Consider the following 18,061-nt stretch of genomic DNA (forward strand, 5'->3'; position numbering starts at 1 on the left):
CACTCCTCCACACACACACACACACACATACACTCACACACACACATACACCCACACAATTCTCCACACACACACACACACACCCTGCGCCGTCATATCACAACCTGTCTTAAATTCTTTGACTCCCCATCAGTCAGTCTTTGTGTATTTGTCCTGATCTATTGACTGAATTCTCTCTCTCTCTCTCCCCCTCTCTCTCTCTCTCTCTCTCTCTCTCTCTCTCTCTCTCTCTCTCTCTCCCCCCTGTCTCATAGTTTCAGCAGCCAGCAGTGAGTAAGAACGACAGCACCCTCGTCTTCCTCTCGCCACAAGTGAAGAAGAGCGATGGAAGCCAGTCCTTCTCCACCTTCCTCCACCTGGACAAGATGGTGGTGAAGCTGCAGCCGTTTGATTACCTTCCAGATCCCACCTTTGACAGTTTCCCAAACAAGATGATCAATGCAAACAGCACCATCAAAGTCACCGTTAGTATTTTTGCACCCTTTTCTCCCTCACTGTCATCCATTTAATCAGCTTTTGAATTCAAATTGAATGAAGTTGAAATATTAATGCCAGTGCTGATTTTATGATCATCATAAAAAATCATGATCTTATACTGGTATGTTGATTTTAGAATTGTGTAAATAGTATGTGGATATATATAGGTGAATATGTATGCATTTATGTGGATATATATTGGTGAATATGTACTGTATGCGTTTGCATAAATGTCTGTTTACAGGTACATCTGTATGTTTATGTATGCTCTCTCATCTTCATCTTTAGGGTCGAGGGTTTTCCAAGGCCATGACGGCGGACGAAGCGAAGGCATTTGTGGGTGACGTGTCTTACTCGGTCAACACCCTGGAGGACGACAAGCTCTACCTGGAGCCTCCATCCCATCACAGCGTGCGCATGACCAGCGGCTCCACCTCTGAGCCGCTGCCGCTGAAGGTACGACCGGAGCGCTCTCCCCTCCTGACCAGCAGCTCCACCTCTGAGCCGCTGCCGCTCTCCCCTCCTGACCGGTCCTCCTCCTACAGCCACATAACGCAGCCCCACGCTCTATTCCACTAACTACAGCCACATAACGCACATAACGCTCTATTCCACTAACTACAGCCACATAACGCACATAACGCTCTATTCCTCTAACTACAGCCACATAACGCAGCACCACGCTCTATTCCACTAACTACAGCCACATAACGCACATAACGCTCTATTCCACTAACTACAGCCACATAACGCACATAACGCTCTATTCCACTAACTACAGCCACATAACGCTCTATTCCACTAACTACAGCCACATAACGCACATAACGCTCTATTCCACTAACTACAGCCACATAACGCACATAACGCTCTATTCCACTAACTACAGCCACATAACGCACATAACGCTCTATTCCACTAACTACAGCCACATAACGCACATAACGCTCTATTCCTCCACTAACTACAGCCACATAACGCACATAACGCTCTATTCCTCTAACTACAGCCACATAACGCTCTATTCCACTAACTACAGCCACATAACGCACATAACGCTCTATTCCACTAACTACAGCCACATAACGCACATAACGCTCTATTCCACTAACTACAGCCACATAACGCACATAACGCTCTATTCCTCTAACTACAGCCACATAATGCTCTATTCCACTAACTACAGCCACATAACGCTCTATTCCACTAACTACAGCCACATAACGCACATAACGCTCTATTCCACTAACTACAGCCACATAACGCAGCCGCATGCTCTATTCCTCCACTAACTACAGCCACATAATGCAGCACCACGCTCTATTCCTCCACTAACTACAGCCACATAACGCACATAACGCTCTATTCCACTAACTACAGCCACATAACGCTCTATTCCACTAACTACAGCCACATAACGCACATAACGCTCTATTCCACTAACTACAGCCACATAACGCACATAACGCTCTATTCCTCTAACTACAGCCACATAACGCACATAACGCTCTATTCCACTAACTACAGCCACATAACGCACATAACGCTCTATTCCACTAACTACAGCCACATAACGCACATAACGCTCTATTCCTCTAACTATGGTTATGGTTATGGTTATGGATTTAGCAGACGCCTTTGTCCAAAGCGACATATAAATACAAAACAACATAATAATATTTAAAAATGAACAGGGAACAGATTAAAATCTAGGTCAAATATAGTAAGGAGAATAGTTGTAGTACACAATAATATCAATTCAATCAATAGCCTAATAAAAAAAGCAATGTAAAAAAGGGGAAAGGCAATAATAAAACAATAATGTCAATTCAATCAATAATATAAAAACAATAACATGCTAAGACTACATTAAGGAGAATATCAATAATAAACAATAATGTCAAATTAATTAACAGCCCAATTAAAATAAAACAACATTATATAAACCATAACACATAAGCGCTTAAACAACTAAGTATATGTTGAATAGGAATGTCTTTAGACCCCTCTTAAACGACCCAAAACTACCACAGGAACGGAGAGCACTGGGCAGTTCATTCCACCAACATGGAACCACTGAAGAAAAGAGTCTGGAATTAGACCCAGTTTTTATGACTGGTCGACACAACATACGCTCACCAGAAGACCGCAGTGGGCGGTTGGGGATGTAAGGCTTGATTATTGAATTAAAATAACTAGGAGCAGATCTAGTTAGTGTCCTATAGGCCAAAGTGAGAGATTTAAATTTAATTCTGGCTACTATAGGGAGCCAATGGAGAGTAACTAGGAGAGGAGTTACATGTGTCCTCTTTGGCTGATTGAAGACCAGGCGTGCTCCAGCATTTTGAATCAGCTGTAATGATCTTGTTACACAAGCGGGTAAGCCAGCTAATAGTGAATTACAATAGTCCAGCTTAGAGATGACCATGGTCTGAACAAGAAGTTGTGTGGAATCTTGTGTCAGATAAGGTCTGATCTTCCTAATGTTGTAAAGCATAAACCGGCATGATTTTGCAATAGAAGCTATATGCTCAGAGAAGTTAAGTCGGTCATCAATTACAACGCCCAAGTTTCGTGCCGATCTAGTTGGGGTCAGTGAAGTTGAGTCAAGCTGGATGTTAATCTGTTGGGGAATAGCTGTTTTAGCTGGAAACACCAAAAACTCTGTTTTTGAGAGATTAAGCTGAAGGTGCCGATCTTTCATCCAGGCTGAAATATCCTTAAGGCATGCAGAAATCCGGTGGGAAACACTAGAGTCATCAGGTGGGAAAGACAGGTAAAGTTGAGTGTCGTCTGCATAACAGTGATAGTCAAATCCATGGGAGCGAATGGTATCACCTAAGGAAGTGGTGTAAATAGAGAAAAGCAAGGGTCCTAATACTGATCCCTGAGGCACACCTGTGGTGAGGGCATGAGACTTAGATACCTGTCCCTGCCAAGACACGTTGAAAGAACGCCCTTTAAGGTAAGATTCAAACCAGTCAAGAGCTTTTCCAGAAATTCCCAGTTCAGATAGTATAGATAGGAGAATGTCATGGTTAACAGTATCAAAGGCTGCAGATAAATCTAGTAGAATTAATACTGATGACTGAGCAGAGGACTTAGCTACTCTCAATGCTTCAGTCACAGACAGAAGAGCAGTTTCAGTAGAATGACCACTCTTGAAACCAGACTGCATAGGGTCTAGTAGATTATTCTGATGAAGAAAGTCACAAACTTGCTTGAAGACCACTTTCTCCAAAACCTTTGACAAGAAAGGAAGAAGGGAGACAGGTCTGTAGTTCTTCACCTCAGTTGGATTAAGTGTACTTTTCTTTAGCAGAGGTGTAACCCTAGCCTGTTTAAAAGAATAAGGAACTATTCCAGAACTGAGAGAAGCATTAAATACATGTGTGACTGCTGGTAGAACAGCGGGTGAGATAGACTGTAGAAGAGTGGACGGGACAGGATCTAATGGGCATGTTGTTGGACGACATCGCTGAAGCAATTGAGAGACTGCTTCCTCATCAAGAGGAGAGAAAGAGTCAAATGATGGGGTCATACTAACACAAGGCAAAGCCCTCCTTATAGGAGCATCAAACTGAGCACTTATTTTAGCAACTTTTTCAGTGAAAAATGTTGCAAAGTCATTTGCTGACAGTGAAGTAGTTGATGGTGGTGGTGGAGGATTGAGGAGAGATTTGAAAGTAGAAAAAAGTTGTCTACTGTCAGTGGCGCTCTCAATCTTGCTTTGATAGAATGCCTTTTTTGCAAGTGTAACAGTGGATGAAAAGGATGACAGCAAAGACTGGTAGTTACTAAGATCATTTCCATCTTTGGATTTACGCCATTTCCTCTCAGCAGCTCTAAGTTCCTTTCGTACTGAGACTATACTGTTCGTCAGCCATGGATGGCGAGGTTTAGAACGAGTAGGTCTTGAGGAAAGAGGACATGCTGCATTCAGACAAGATGCCAGTGTAGAGCAGAGAGTCTTTGTAGCGTCATTAACCTCAAGTGTCAAGAATGAGCTAGGAGTAGGTAAAGCAGATGTTACTAATGTTGCAAAATGGTCACTTGAGAGGCTTCTGAGATTACGCCGGAACGAAATTATCGGAGGAGGAGCTGCTGGGTTATCCAGGAGACGCACAGAGAATCTGATAAAGTGATGATCCGATACATGTAATGGATTAACCAAAACGTTGTCTGTATTACAGTTACGTACCAGAATTAAATCAAGATCTTTACCAGCCTTGTGAGTAGGAGGACTGTGGACACGTGTGATATTAAATGAGGAGAGTAAGGACAGGAAGTCAATTGCAGACGAGTTATCCAAATGAATATTAAAATCGCCAAGGATTAATAATGGGCATGCATCCATTGGAATAGCAGACAGTAGAATGTCCAACTCGTTCACAAAGTTCCCAAGTTGTCCTGGAGGGCGATAAATAACCACCAAGTATAATTTGTATGGTTCAGTTATCATGATGGCATGATATTCAAACGAGTTGTGGACCTGAGCAGGCAGCAACTGTGTAAACCTCCAATCATCAGAGACAAGAAAGCCTGTCCCGCCTCCTCTACCAGACGAACGACTGGTATGCGAAAAAGCATAACTGGTCGACAACGCTGCAGGCGTGGCAGTATTCTCCGGCCTAATCCACGTCTCTGTAAGCGCAAGCAATTGAAGAGATAACTGTGAGGCCAGAGCAGGAATGAAGTCCGCTTTATTCACTGCAGATTGGCAATTCCACAACCCTACAGAAAAAGTAGGACAAGCCTGCTGAACTGATTGTTGCCTTTCAACACCAGTACGCTTATTAACCTGACCGGATACAGGGATATGTTGAAGGCACATTATTAGAAGGATTGTCAGCTAACAAGACAAGGTGAGACAAGAGTGAAACTTATCTGAGAGGTGCCTTGCTTGTGTCCTTGCTCGGTGGACTCGTCGCAGGTAGACTCGATTCGTCTTGACACGAGTAAGTCTTCACACGAGGACGGCTGCACACGAGCGCTGACGCCTCCGCTGACGCTCCAGCACAATAACCACTTTAAATGCTAGTCCTAATTGATCACGCGGAAAACCACCCCCTCTAAAAACTCACGACACCAAGGCCAGTCTAAGCGCAATTAAACAGACAGCCGTAATGAAAACAATATCAACTACCACTACCCACTACGGCTAATAACTAGTTTACCAACTTGTAACTATGACAACTACATAAACAAATCCCTTAACAACACGAGACTCCCATACAATTAAAACTTACAGCAAGTGCGGACGCAGCTCCAGAAAAAAACCAGTTGAGTTCAGTAAAGCTAACGTTAACAATCTACTTAGTCCAGCTACACTTAAAAACACCACCCCCTCTAAAAACTCACGACACCAAGGCCAGTCTAAGCGCAATTAAACAGACAGCCGTAATGAAAACAATATCAACTACAGCCACATAACGCAGCCACACGCTCTATTCTACTAACTACAGCCACATAATGCAGCACCACGCTCTATTCCACTAACTACAGCCACATAACGCACATAACGCTCTATTCCTCCACTAACTACACCCACATAACGCACATAACGCTCTATTCCTCTAACTACAGCCACATAACGCACATAACGCTCTATTCCTCCACTAACTACACCCACATAACGCACATAACGCTCTATTCCTCTAACTACAGCCACATAACGCAGCCACACGCTCTATTCTACTAACTACAGCCACATAACGCACATAACGCTCTATTCCACTAACTACAGCCACATAACGCACATAACGCTCTATTCCACTAACTACAGCCACATAACGCACATTATGCTCTATTCCTCTAACTACAGCCACATAATGCAGCACCACGCTCTATTCCTCCACTAACTACAGCCACATAATGCAGCACCACGCTCTATTCCTCCACTAACTACAGCCACATAACGCACATAACGCTCTATTCCACTAACTACAGCCACATAACGCACATAACGCTCTATTCCTCTAACTACAGCCACATAACGCTCTATTCCACTAACTACAGCCACATAACGCACATAACGCTCTATTCCACTAACTACAGCCACATAACGCTCTATTCCACTAACTACAGCCACATAACGCTCTATTCCACTAACTACAGCCACATAACGCACATAACGCTCTATTCCACTAACTACAGCCACATAACGCACATAACGCTCTATTCCACTAACTACAGCCACATAACGCACATAACGCTCTATTCCACTAACTACAGCCACATAACGCACATAACGCTCTATTCCTCTAACTACAGCCACATAACGCAGCCACACGCTCTATTCTACTAACTACAGCCACATAATGCAGCACCACGCTCTGTTCCTCTAACTACAGCCACATAACGCACATAACGCTCTATTCCTCCACTAACTACAGCCACATAACGCACATAATGCTCTATTCCTCTAACTACAGCCACATAACGCAGCCACACGCTCTATTCTACTAACTACAGCCACATAACGCACATAACGCTCTATTCCACTAACTACAGCCACATAACGCACATAACGCTCTATTCCACTAACTACAGCCACATAACGCACATAACGCTCTATTCCTCCACTAACTACACCCACATAACGCACATAACGCTCTATTCCACTAACTACAGCCACATAACGCACATTATGCTCTATTCCTCTAACTACAGCCACATAATGCAGCACCACGCTCTATTCCTCCACTAACTACAGCCACATAATGCAGCACCACGCTCTATTCCTCCACTAACTACAGCCACATAACGCACATAACGCTCTATTCCTCGAACTACAGCCACATAACGCAGCCACACGCTCTATTCTACTAACTACAGCCACATAATGCAGCACCACGCTCTAGTTCTCCACTAACTCTATGCCATTTTGCTGCTTGAAAAAATGAATTAAAAGAAGCCATGCCCTCCGGCGTTGGTCGGTTGCTGTGTAATTGGCGATTGCTTTTTGAAACCGGTTGTGTTGGCTCTGTTCTTTCCTCCCTCAGATCAAGTTTGGAAACAGGGAGTGGGTGGTTGGCAATGTGGTGTACGAGAGTAAATATGAAGTCCCACTGGCCATCATCATCCCCGCTGTGATCATTCCCATGCTGCTGATCATTGCCACGTCAGCCTACTGCTACCGGTAAAGAAAACGTGTTTTGAAGTGGTTTACTGATGAGCTACGAGAGATGTTTAAACAGGGGGTTTAAACAGGGGGGGGCCTGAAGAGGAACAAAATACTCAAGAACACTAAAAATAAATAAACTGTTTCCATAACTGTTTCACAAGATATCCAGTATCCTTTGTGTGTGTGTGTGTGTGTGTGTGTGCGTGTGTGTGTGTGTGTGTGTGTGCGCACGCGCATGCATCAAGAACACAAAAAGTAAATAAACTGTGTCCATAACTGTTTCACAAGCTATCCAGTAACCTTGCCGTGTGTGTGTGTGTCCGCCTGCTTGCACGTCAAAAGGAGGAAGAGTCAGCAAGCTGAGCGGGAGTACGAGAAGGTCAGACACCAGCTGGAGAATCTCGAGGAGAGTGTGCGAGACCGCTGCAAGAAGGAATTCACAGGTCAGCGCCCAAACATCCGCCTCCATTTAGTCAGGCTGTATAACATGGTGGTCAAACTCCCCTGGTCTGTCCTTTCTTTCCCTAGCAAACTATCCATCTATGTTCCTGTAGCCTCACTGGTGCCTACAGTACAAGCGCTACTTCCTATCAAACCCCCCCTATAGTTGAGCTGAGGGGCCACACATGGTCTACTGAGAGGAAAAATGTTTAACTGAAATGCATAAACACCGTAACTATTTGAACTATTTTGTAAGTAGCTTGGGAGAAGACACATGCAAATGTAAATGTCTCCCATGTTCTGGTCTCTTCCGCACAGATCTGATGATTGAAATGGAGGACCACACCAACGAGGTCGGCGAGGGCCGCATCCCCTTCCTGGACTACAAGACCTATACGGACCGGGTCTTCTTCCTGCCCTCCAAGGATGGAGCCAATGACGTCATGATCACGGGGAAGCTGGACATCCCAGAGGCCCGGAAGGCCGTCGTGGCCCAGGCCTTAAACCAGTTCTCCAACCTGCTCAACAGCAAGACCTTCCTCATCAATGTAGGTCCACAGCGGCTGCTTCAAATGATATGGGCTTTATCATAATTAACCAAATAAACCATTTTCTCTTTTTGGCAGCCCATGCTTTCAACCATGTCATTTATTGGTCATGTTTGCAGTTCATACATGAATTCCAATTGAAGTATGAATGTTGCCACTTCATTTGCACCCTTTAGACATTTATCTGATCCAGATTGATCTGAACCTCTCGATACTGTGTGTGTTTGTGTATTTGTTTGTTTGTCATCCAGTTCATCCGCACCCTTGAGTCACGGCCGGACTTCAACGCCCGGGCCAAGGTGTACTTCGCCTCTCTGCTGACGGTGGCCCTGCACGGCAAGCTGGAGTACTACACGGACATCATGCGCACGCTCCTGCTCGGCCTCATGGAGAGCTACGTGGACAGCAAGAACCCCAAACTCATGCTGCGCAGGTAGACCCCCCCCCTCCTCACCTCATGCTGCGCAGGTAGACCCCCCCCCCCCCTCACCTCATGCTGCGCAGGTAGACCCCCCCCCTCACCTCATGCTGCGCAGGTAGACCCCCCCCCCCCTCCTCACCTCATGCTGCGCAGGTAGACCCCCCCCTTCCTCACCTCATGCTGCGCAGGTAGACCCCCCCCTCACCTCATGCTGCGCAGGTAGACCCCCCCCCCTCACCTCGCCTCATGCTGCGCAGGTAGACCCCCCCCTTCCTCACCTCATGCTGCGCAGGTAGACCCCCCCCCTCACCTCATGCTGCGCAGGTAGACCCCCCCCCCCCTCACCTCATGCTGCGCAGGTAGACCCCCCCCCCCTCCTCACCTCATGCTGCGCAGGTAGACCCCCCCCCTCCTCACCTCATGCTGCGCAGGTAGACCCCAGAGTCTCTGTCAGTCAGTCAGTCCCTCAAACAGATGGGGGGACTGAATCCAGAATTTGTTCTGAACTGAATCCAGAATCTGTTACGTCCCTCCACTACCTTTGGTGGTGCTGTTTCCTTCATAGACCTCTGAAGTTCACCTACAAAAAAGAACCAAAACGGCCATCTTTGCCCATATAAGGAGATCCGTTTGTTATTGAAGCTAACTACCTATGGCAAGTTGCATTGCAAGTTAGCTCTGGGGTAGCAAAAATCTAAGTGTGCCACCTTCACGCACCGGAGATCACAGTATCCACTCAAAGGCAGAGTACAAAAGTGTGTTCAGGAAAACGTCTACATTTCAGACTTTTTCATCCCAGCGAGAGTTTAACAGGTGCGATAATTCAAAATCCCCCATGTTATTTTCCCATAGGAAAAATCGCCGGATACCGGATGTCAAAGATGGCACACTGTTAAAATGAATGTGTTGTCCCTATCTTGACACAGATATGTGTTAAAAAACAACACAAGTAGTGTTGTTTTCAATGCAAGTTGGGTTATTTCAACACATATTGTGTAAGAAATAAAAAAAAGAAACAACACAAACTGTGTTGTCCCTATCTGGACACAGAGATGTGTTAAAAAACAACGCAAGTTGTGTTGTTTTCAACACATCCGTTTTAAGAGTACAGCTTTTTTGTAGGCTAACTTCAGAGGTCTATTGTTGCTGTTGCTGTCTCCTTAATTGTGTGCAGGTGTGGCCTGTTAGGAGTGGGCGGAGCCACCCCTTTAAATATCCGTGCAGTTGACGGAGACTTGTGTTCCACGCCTGTTGTTGGTCTTCCTGTGTTGATCCTATTCTGTTATAGTTAAACTCCCTTTTTCTGTGTTTTTTTGTAATTTACCCCATTGTTCATAACAAACCAGTAAACACAGCAGACCATAATTATCTAACAAACATATTCATCAGTCAGTGTCAGCATCGGAGGTGATGTAATATTGGTGGTGGCATTTCCATACGCAGATGGCAATATTATAATAATAATAATAATATTTGCCTTAGTTTTGGGATTACAATGAGTAATTGCATTGAGTACTAACATCAATCAGCAGATAGACTGTAGGATTAATTCTTAATTTCTTACTGACATTAATTTGTGGAGCTATTATATGATGAAGACTGAGTTCACCATACAGTGCCTCTGATTTGGTAAACATAATGATAGTTCCATTTTTTGCCTGTTGCCTTGATTAGCAAATAACTGACAATTAGATGCGGCAATTTGTAGTGCTATGTACATCCAGAGAAAAGAAAGCACTCAGAGCAGGATTTGCACTCAAATGATTTTGATTATAACTGTGCGTGAAACCGCGACTCTTCCTGGACTCCTACTGTTCGCTCTCTGTGAGTAGGCTACGAGCAGTGGACACGCCTGACTGATATTTCACGCTGATTTACGGATGGTCGAGATAGGAAACGCACGCACAAAAGCGCTAACCTACTCGCTGCTTCTCTTCTCGCCCCTTTAGGTCAGAGACGGTGGTGGAGCGGATGCTTTGCAACTGGATGTCCATCTGTCTTTACCAGTTCCTCAAGGTAAACGCGCTCACGTGGTCGCCGTGACAACCGGCCGCTTGTGAAGAGCTATGGGCCCGGCCTCCGCTGTGGCCGATTGGCGGTGTATTTTTTATATAGGAAATTGCCAGCAAGCTGTTTTGACGTCCCAAACAATGACTCAATTTGTCTCCGGCCAGTGGAAGCTATTTTGAATGTAGTCATAGTCACAGTCACAGGTTTAATAGCCAAACACTGCCTGACGCACCATAAAATGATGTCCACTCCCTTCAGAAGATTTATAAACACTTCAGACAAAAACTGAGAGGAATATACATACACACACCATAAAACATGAACTATAATTGAGTTGATTCTGGTTTCTGAGAGCACTGCTGTGCCTTTCTGTCTCTCATAGGACACTGCGGGCGAGCCCCTGTACAAGCTGTTCAGAGGCTTAAAGCATCAGATCGAGAAGGGCCCGGTGGACGCGATGGTCAAGAAGGCCAAGTACACGCTGAATGACACAGGCCTCCTGGGAGATGATGTGGAGTACTCCGTGCTGGTAAGGGGGTGGTTTAGGCTCAATGGTTACCATAGTTACCAAACACCTGACACCTCCACAGACGGCCCTTCATTTGCAGAGCTGATTGTTGTTGTCTCTGTTTATGGTGGCTGATTTGCACATCATTTTTCTTTTTTATCAAATGTGAACTTTTTTGTCACCGTGTCGCAGTGGCATTACAATTTTTTTGTCATTACATTTTGCAAAGAGAAATCGGAAAGAGAGCTTAATAATTGCAAGTCACTAATGCCCAGAGTGTTGCTTCACACGATGTTCCAGCAGATTTCACATTATTCACATCAGGCCTTCTCATGAGTTAACGCTCTCTGTTCTGTTCTGTACCTCAGACTCTGCAGGTGTTGGTCCACGGGGAGGGTCCGGACATCACACCAGTGAAGGTGCTCAACTGCGACACCATCTCCCAGGTGAAGGAGAAGGTCATCGAGCAGGTGTACAGGAACACACCCTACTCACACAGGCCCAAGGTGGACAGCGTCACTCTAGGTGAGCCCACCATCACAGCAGATAGATAACGTGTGCTTTAGGGTTCTTGTCTTATTACTTGACTTGACCCATAAGAATTGAGTTTCCTATGCACAATAAAAGTACTTCTTGTCCAACGCTGCATGGAACAGACTGAATTGGAGGCCATTTCTCTACATTTAATCATGAATTGTAGGCCATTTTTCTACATTTAATCATGGCTGATTATACAGGACGGCTGGTAGCCTGTAAAGTGGCTGTAGGCAGAACGCTGCGTTCAGGGTGCTAATCAGATTCCTACATGTGGGTGTGCAGCTGAAAGGTTGCTAAAGCGCTAGTGCGCTAGCATTGTGCGCTAGGCTGGAAATGAAAGTTGAGAGTGAGGCATAGGCATTCCAAACGAAGGGCAATCCAGTGTACTGGTTGCCAGATTGGGCACCAAATTGAGCGCATGTTGCCAGATTGAGCACCAAATTGAGCGCATGTTTCTTATGGACAGCATCTTCAAGGCAATTGAACAGCATATTGGATCGCAGCACTGACACGCATGGTGGCCAATGTCAGAAGGTGCTTTAGACGGTTCAGACCCCACACACACGCACACACACGCACACACACACACGCACACACACACACGCACACACACGCACACACACCTATTGTATGAATATCATGTTGTGCGGAGACAGAGAGTCTGACCTCTGTGATCTGTGGTGCAGAGTGGCGCCCCGGCTCGACTGGACAGATTCTTTCTGACCTGGACGTGACCTCGGTGAAAGAAGGCAGATGGAGACGAATGAACACTCTGGCCCACTACAACGTGAGTACTGCCCAGTCTGGAAGAACAAGTCCGCTCCAAGGGAGGGAGTTTACAAAGTGAATATTTTGTTATAGTCTGGTGAAAAGTGGTGAAATGTCCGTCTTATGTTGGAATGTCATGCCACAATCAGCCTTCAGCACAGTTTAGCCACCTGATTTTTATCGACACTCAGATCAACATCTAATTAAGAGTTAATCAACTGCTCATTAAAACACCGGCTGATGGGTGGAGGCAATTCATCAATGCTCAGACTTAATGAAAAACAACAGACCTTAGGGGCTTTTGCTGTTCTTTTCCTAATGTGTGTGTGTGTGTGTGTGTGTGTGTGACAGGTCCGAGACAATGCAACACTGGTGTTGTCCAGAGTTCTGCACACTCAGCAGTCCTTTGACCAGAATCAGGACAACCATGAGGAGAGTAAGTGATCGCTGCAGCCACATTCCCTCACTACAATCGGCTCAAAAGCTTAAGAATAGAATGGCTTAAGATAAGAACGACCAACTCCTAAAACTGTGTGTGTGTGTGTGTGTGTACACAGTTGGCACACAACAGATATAATGTAAAATGAGAGTCATTAGAATGGGGAAACGTAGCTGGGCCAAGGTCTGTGAATTCATTTAGAAACTTTGTTTTGTTTGTTTTCCCAGGAAATGCTTTGCTGGACGAAGACAAGGTGTTCCATCTCGTTCGGCCCATGGATGAGCTGGACGAAATCAAGTCCAAGAGGGGAAGCATTAAGGAAAAGTCCATGACCAAAGCCATTACGGAGATCTATCTGACCCGTCTGCTCTCGGTCAAGGTGAGCCACCTGCGCTTCTGACCATCAAAAATGAGTCCCTCGCAGTCGCCGCCCACTTTACTGGAGCATTTCTTATTAGTAGTCATCAGGCATCAGTGCTGTTTCTGCTAATCAGTGGCTCTATCCTGCACTAGCGCCCCTGCTGCCTCTCCTATGGGGCCTGATAGTGTATTAGCAGAGTTCACTGAATCCCAGCTTTTGTTGGGAGATTTTTTGTTCATATATTTTCCTTTGCTTGGATCAGTCAAATAAAAACAAATGCGTGTGGGTGTTCTAGGGCACGCTGCAGCAGTTTGTTGACAACTTCTTCCGGAGCGTTCTCTGCTCGGGGGCAGTGGTCCCGCCGGCGGTCAAGTACTTCTTTGACTTCCTGGACGAGCAGGCGCTGAAGCACGACAACGTGGACGAAGAAACTATTCACATCTGGAAGACCAATAGGTACGCATCTCTTTATTTTCTCTTTCTCTCTCTCTCTCTCTCACTCACTCACTCACTCACTCACACTCTCCCTCTTTCTCTCTCTCTCTCACTCACTCACTCACTCACTCACTCTCTCTCTCTCTCTCTCTCTCTCTCTCTCTCTCACTCACTCACTCACTCACTCACACTCTCCCTCTTTCTCTCTCTCTCTCTCTCTCTCTCACTCACTCACTCACACTCTCCCTCTTTCTCTCTCTCTCTCTCTCTCTCTCACTCACTCACTCACTCTCTCCCTCTTTCTCTCTCTCTCTCACTCACTCACTCACTCTCTCCCTCTTTCTCTCTCTCTCTCTCTCTCTCACTCACTCCCTCTCTCTCTAAACTCACTCACACTCTCTCTCTCTTTTCTCTCTCTCTCTCTCTCTCTCTCACTCACTCACTCACTCACTCACTCTCTCCCTCTTTCTCTCTCTCTCTCTCTCTCACTCACTCTCCCTCTCTCTCTAAACTCACTCACACTCTCTCCTTCTTTTCTCTCTCTCTCTCTCTCACTCACTCACTCACTCACACTCTCTCTCTCTCTCTCTCACTCACTCCCTCTCTCTCTAAACTCACTCACACGCTCTCTCTCTCTCACTCTATTTATTCCTTTCCTTTGCTTCCCTCTTTCCCCACTACCTCTCTGCCTGCCATTAGAGCTATCCAACCAGCCAAACGCTGCCAGAGCACATTCCCATTCGTGAGAAAAAAATCAAACAAAACCATTTCTGCTCTTTTGTATTCCTAATGACTGCGGCTCGGGGCCTCTGGGCGCATAAATTAGCACAGAGTCGATGTTTGTTTATTTGAGTTAACACGTCGCCTATGGATGCCAGTGATTGACGTGTGGATCAGGGACTTGTGAATGGGGTGATGAGCAATACAATTACACCGTCGACTTGGTCGGACGTGTTTTTCTTTCCTCAAAGCAGCAGGGACCTTTCTATTAAGTATGAAGGCATGAAGCAGCCAGACTATCAAACAAACATGCTAATTATGTCCCCTGCTAATTTGATTAAAACCATTATTTCCCATTGTACATCTCTGAGACTGCTGGCTTGGCCCCTCAGAGAGTCCAACCAATCCAATGCGAGTCCTAGAGTTCCTCATCTCAATTAGGGCACCCAAAAAATCTGATGAGTGAAATGGATAAATAAATGAAAAAGCCAAGTAATCTTTTTTTCTGAGTTTGAAATGAAATGAACCACACGCTGGTCCCCTGAGTGTGTGTGCTTCGACTGACTAACAAGGCTTGATATATTTTTTTGTGTGTTGAAATGTAAACACCGGGGTGTCTTGAATAAGTTACTGTGTCAAATGTGATGAATAAATGATACATGTGCCCTTCTTAAGGAATCTTTGACAATTTTACCCCAAGAATTTGTATTATTCTTGTTCAAATATTAAGCTGAGTTGTTGTGTGGTGTAAACAAGTGTGTATGCTCTCTTGTGCGCTGAAGTTTCTTTATGTGCTGCAACGCTAGTCTCAGTGATGCCTGTCTGGCAGCAATGCTAACGTTAGCGCCAGAAAGGGAGAGACTGACGTTCTGCTTATCCACAGCAATGCTAACTTTAGCACTGACGTTCTGCTTATCCACAGCTTGCCCTTGAGGTTCTGGGTGAACATCCTAAAGAACCCGCACTTCATCTTCGACGTCCACACGACTGAGGTGATGGACGCTTCGCTCTCGGTCATCGCCCAGACCTTCATGGACGCGTGCACCAAAACTGAGCACAAACTCAGCAGGGTGAGTCTGCAGACCCACCACACCATGGGCCCCACCTCACACCATGGGCCCCACCTCACACCATGGGCCCCACCTCACACCATGGGCCCCACCTCACACCTCACACCATGGGCCCCCCCTCACACCATGGGCCCCACCTCACACCATGGGCCCCCCCTCACACCTCACACCATGGGCCCCCCCTCACACCATGGGCCCCACCTCACACCTCACACCATGGGCCCCCCCTCACACCATGGGCCCCAGCTCACACCATGGGCCCCCCCTCACACCTCACACCATGGGCCCCCCCTCACACCTCACACCATGGGCCCCCCCTCACACCATGGGCCCCCCCTCAGAGCAGGAGAGCCTGCAGGGACACCTCACACCAATGAGGACAGCTGGATAGCATGTCAGCATTCAGCTATTAAGGATAGCATTCCATTATCTTTACTATGTACATATTATATTTCCCCTTTTTAGGACTCTCCCAGCAACAAGTTACTCTATGCAAAGGAAATCTCTACCTACAAGAAGATGGTGGACGAGTGAGTGGTATTTGCATTGACACAGACCAGGGTTTGGATAATCAGATAAAAGCATGTGGATACTGATCATGTATGATGGATCTTTATCTTATCTCTCTCTCTCTTCCATCTCTTTTCTTCTCTCCTCCCTCTCTCTTCCCCTCTTTTTTAATGTGTTTCCCTTATAGCTACTACAAAGGCATCCGGCAGATGGTCTCAGTCAGCGATCAGGACATGAACACTCATTTGGCTGAAATATCGAGGGTAAGAGTTCCGGAGCTCACTGACTCCATTTAAATCGTAATAGCTCTCCTGGGGCGGCTGGCTCAGCCCCGGGCACCCAAGGTCAAGACAACGGATATGCGGGCGGAAATAGAGGAATAGGGATCACTGGGAGTGATGTGTTCTCTCTCTCCTCTGTGTTCTCCAGACCCACACGGAGCAGCTCAACACCCAGGTGGCCCTGCACCAGCTCTACCAGTACGCCAGCAAGTACTACGATGGGGTGAGTGGAACCTTGTAGAACCCATGTGTAGAACCTAGCTGCTTCAGTGGCAAGACTGGATTTCACCGCCTTATGCTGCCAAGGCAGTTTTTTTGGGTTTTTTTGCCCTCATGTGTTACCTCTGTTCTTTGTCTCTTTCTCACTCACTTCTCCCCCTCCCTCTCTCCCCCTCCCTCTCTCTCTCTCTCTTGCTCCCTCTCTCCCTCAGATCATCATGTCCTTAGACGAGGACCCAGCCGCGCAGAGTAAACAGCTCACCCTGCGGCTGCAGCAGATAGCCGCTGCGCTGGAGAACAAAGTGACTGATCTCTAGCCGCTGGGAGGGGTGTGTGACAGAGAGGGATGGGGGGGGGGGGTGGAGGTACGGTGGGGTGGGGTTGGGTTTGTTGCTGTGGTACTGAGCTGCCAGTGCCTTTTAGGGCTGAGGTGACGTGGGGAGGGGGGGCTGAGGTGACGTGGGGAGGGGGGGCTGGAGGTGACGTGGGGAGGGAGGGCTGGAGGGAGGGTGGGCTGAGGTGGGGAGGGGGGGCTGGAGGGCTATTTTACTGGCCTGGGGGGGATGAGTGGACACAAGAGGCACACCAGGTATTCTGGTGAGAGCGTCCAAAATCATCATCCAGCCGCGAGACGGAGAATGCGCGAGACACAGGGTTCTACTTACAGAACCCCCCCACCCCTGTCTGTGCCAAGCTCTCCAGAATTAGCGATGACTGGACTGGTGTGGTCGTAGACTATTCCACCATCATACACGGCAGAGTCCATGTTGAAAGCTGCCCCAGTTCCCCTTCTATATAGAGAGCAATGGGAAGCAGGCCGGTCAAATAGACCGGACAGAACACTGGCCTCTTGAGATAATCAGATGTTACATTTCTTCTTGTGTAGAGAGAAAAAAAAAGTTTTAAGAATTGTATTATATATTTTTTTTAATTGTGCAGTCTTTATGCGGAAAGCTTTATAAGGAGATATTAACTTTTTAAATAGACAGCATTGTGTTGACTGTTTCTAAGGCCTGTGAGTGTGTGTGTGTGTGTATGTGAGTGTGTGTGTGAGTGTGTGTGAGTGTGTGTGAGTGTGTGTATGTGAGTGTGTGTGAGTATGTGAGTGTGTGTGTGTGTGTGTGTGTGTGTGTGTGTACGTGTGAATGAGAACATGTGCACGTGGCGCCCACGAAGAACACCGGATGCCT

The 18,061-nt window shown here is 46.5% G+C and overlaps 1 protein-coding gene across 2 annotated transcripts in view; it reads left to right on the plus strand.

Moving 5' to 3' along the window:
• The window catches only part of plxnb2b (plexin b2b), a 106,279-nt gene extending 89,067 nt beyond the window's left edge, over window positions 1–17,212 (plus strand). For both annotated transcript variants that reach the window (XM_076272225.1, XM_076272233.1), the window contains 18 exons: window positions 255–464; window positions 766–933; window positions 7,482–7,618; window positions 7,946–8,046; window positions 8,363–8,592; window positions 8,844–9,025; window positions 10,963–11,029; window positions 11,406–11,552; window positions 11,900–12,056; window positions 12,755–12,855; window positions 13,188–13,272; window positions 13,503–13,654; window positions 13,932–14,092; window positions 15,714–15,861; window positions 16,327–16,391; window positions 16,559–16,634; window positions 16,801–16,875; window positions 17,084–17,212. In XM_076272225.1, the coding sequence (XP_076128340.1) occupies window positions 255–464; window positions 766–933; window positions 7,482–7,618; window positions 7,946–8,046; window positions 8,363–8,592; window positions 8,844–9,025; window positions 10,963–11,029; window positions 11,406–11,552; window positions 11,900–12,056; window positions 12,755–12,855; window positions 13,188–13,272; window positions 13,503–13,654; window positions 13,932–14,092; window positions 15,714–15,861; window positions 16,327–16,391; window positions 16,559–16,634; window positions 16,801–16,875; window positions 17,084–17,188 (2,367 nt within the window). In that variant the 3' untranslated portion in view covers window positions 17,189–17,212. The remainder of the gene's footprint in view (window positions 1–254; window positions 465–765; window positions 934–7,481; window positions 7,619–7,945; window positions 8,047–8,362; window positions 8,593–8,843; window positions 9,026–10,962; window positions 11,030–11,405; window positions 11,553–11,899; window positions 12,057–12,754; window positions 12,856–13,187; window positions 13,273–13,502; window positions 13,655–13,931; window positions 14,093–15,713; window positions 15,862–16,326; window positions 16,392–16,558; window positions 16,635–16,800; window positions 16,876–17,083) is intronic.
• The last annotated feature ends 849 nt before the right edge of the window (window positions 17,213–18,061 follow it).

The sequence above is a fragment of the Alosa pseudoharengus genome, unplaced genomic scaffold, assembly GCF_046254945.1.
Source record: "Alosa pseudoharengus isolate Yale_2024_CS ecotype anadromous, Long Island Sound unplaced genomic scaffold, YU_APseudo_1.1 YU_APseudo_1.1_scf_10, whole genome shotgun sequence".
NCBI lineage: Eukaryota > Metazoa > Chordata > Actinopteri > Clupeiformes > Clupeidae > Alosa > Alosa pseudoharengus.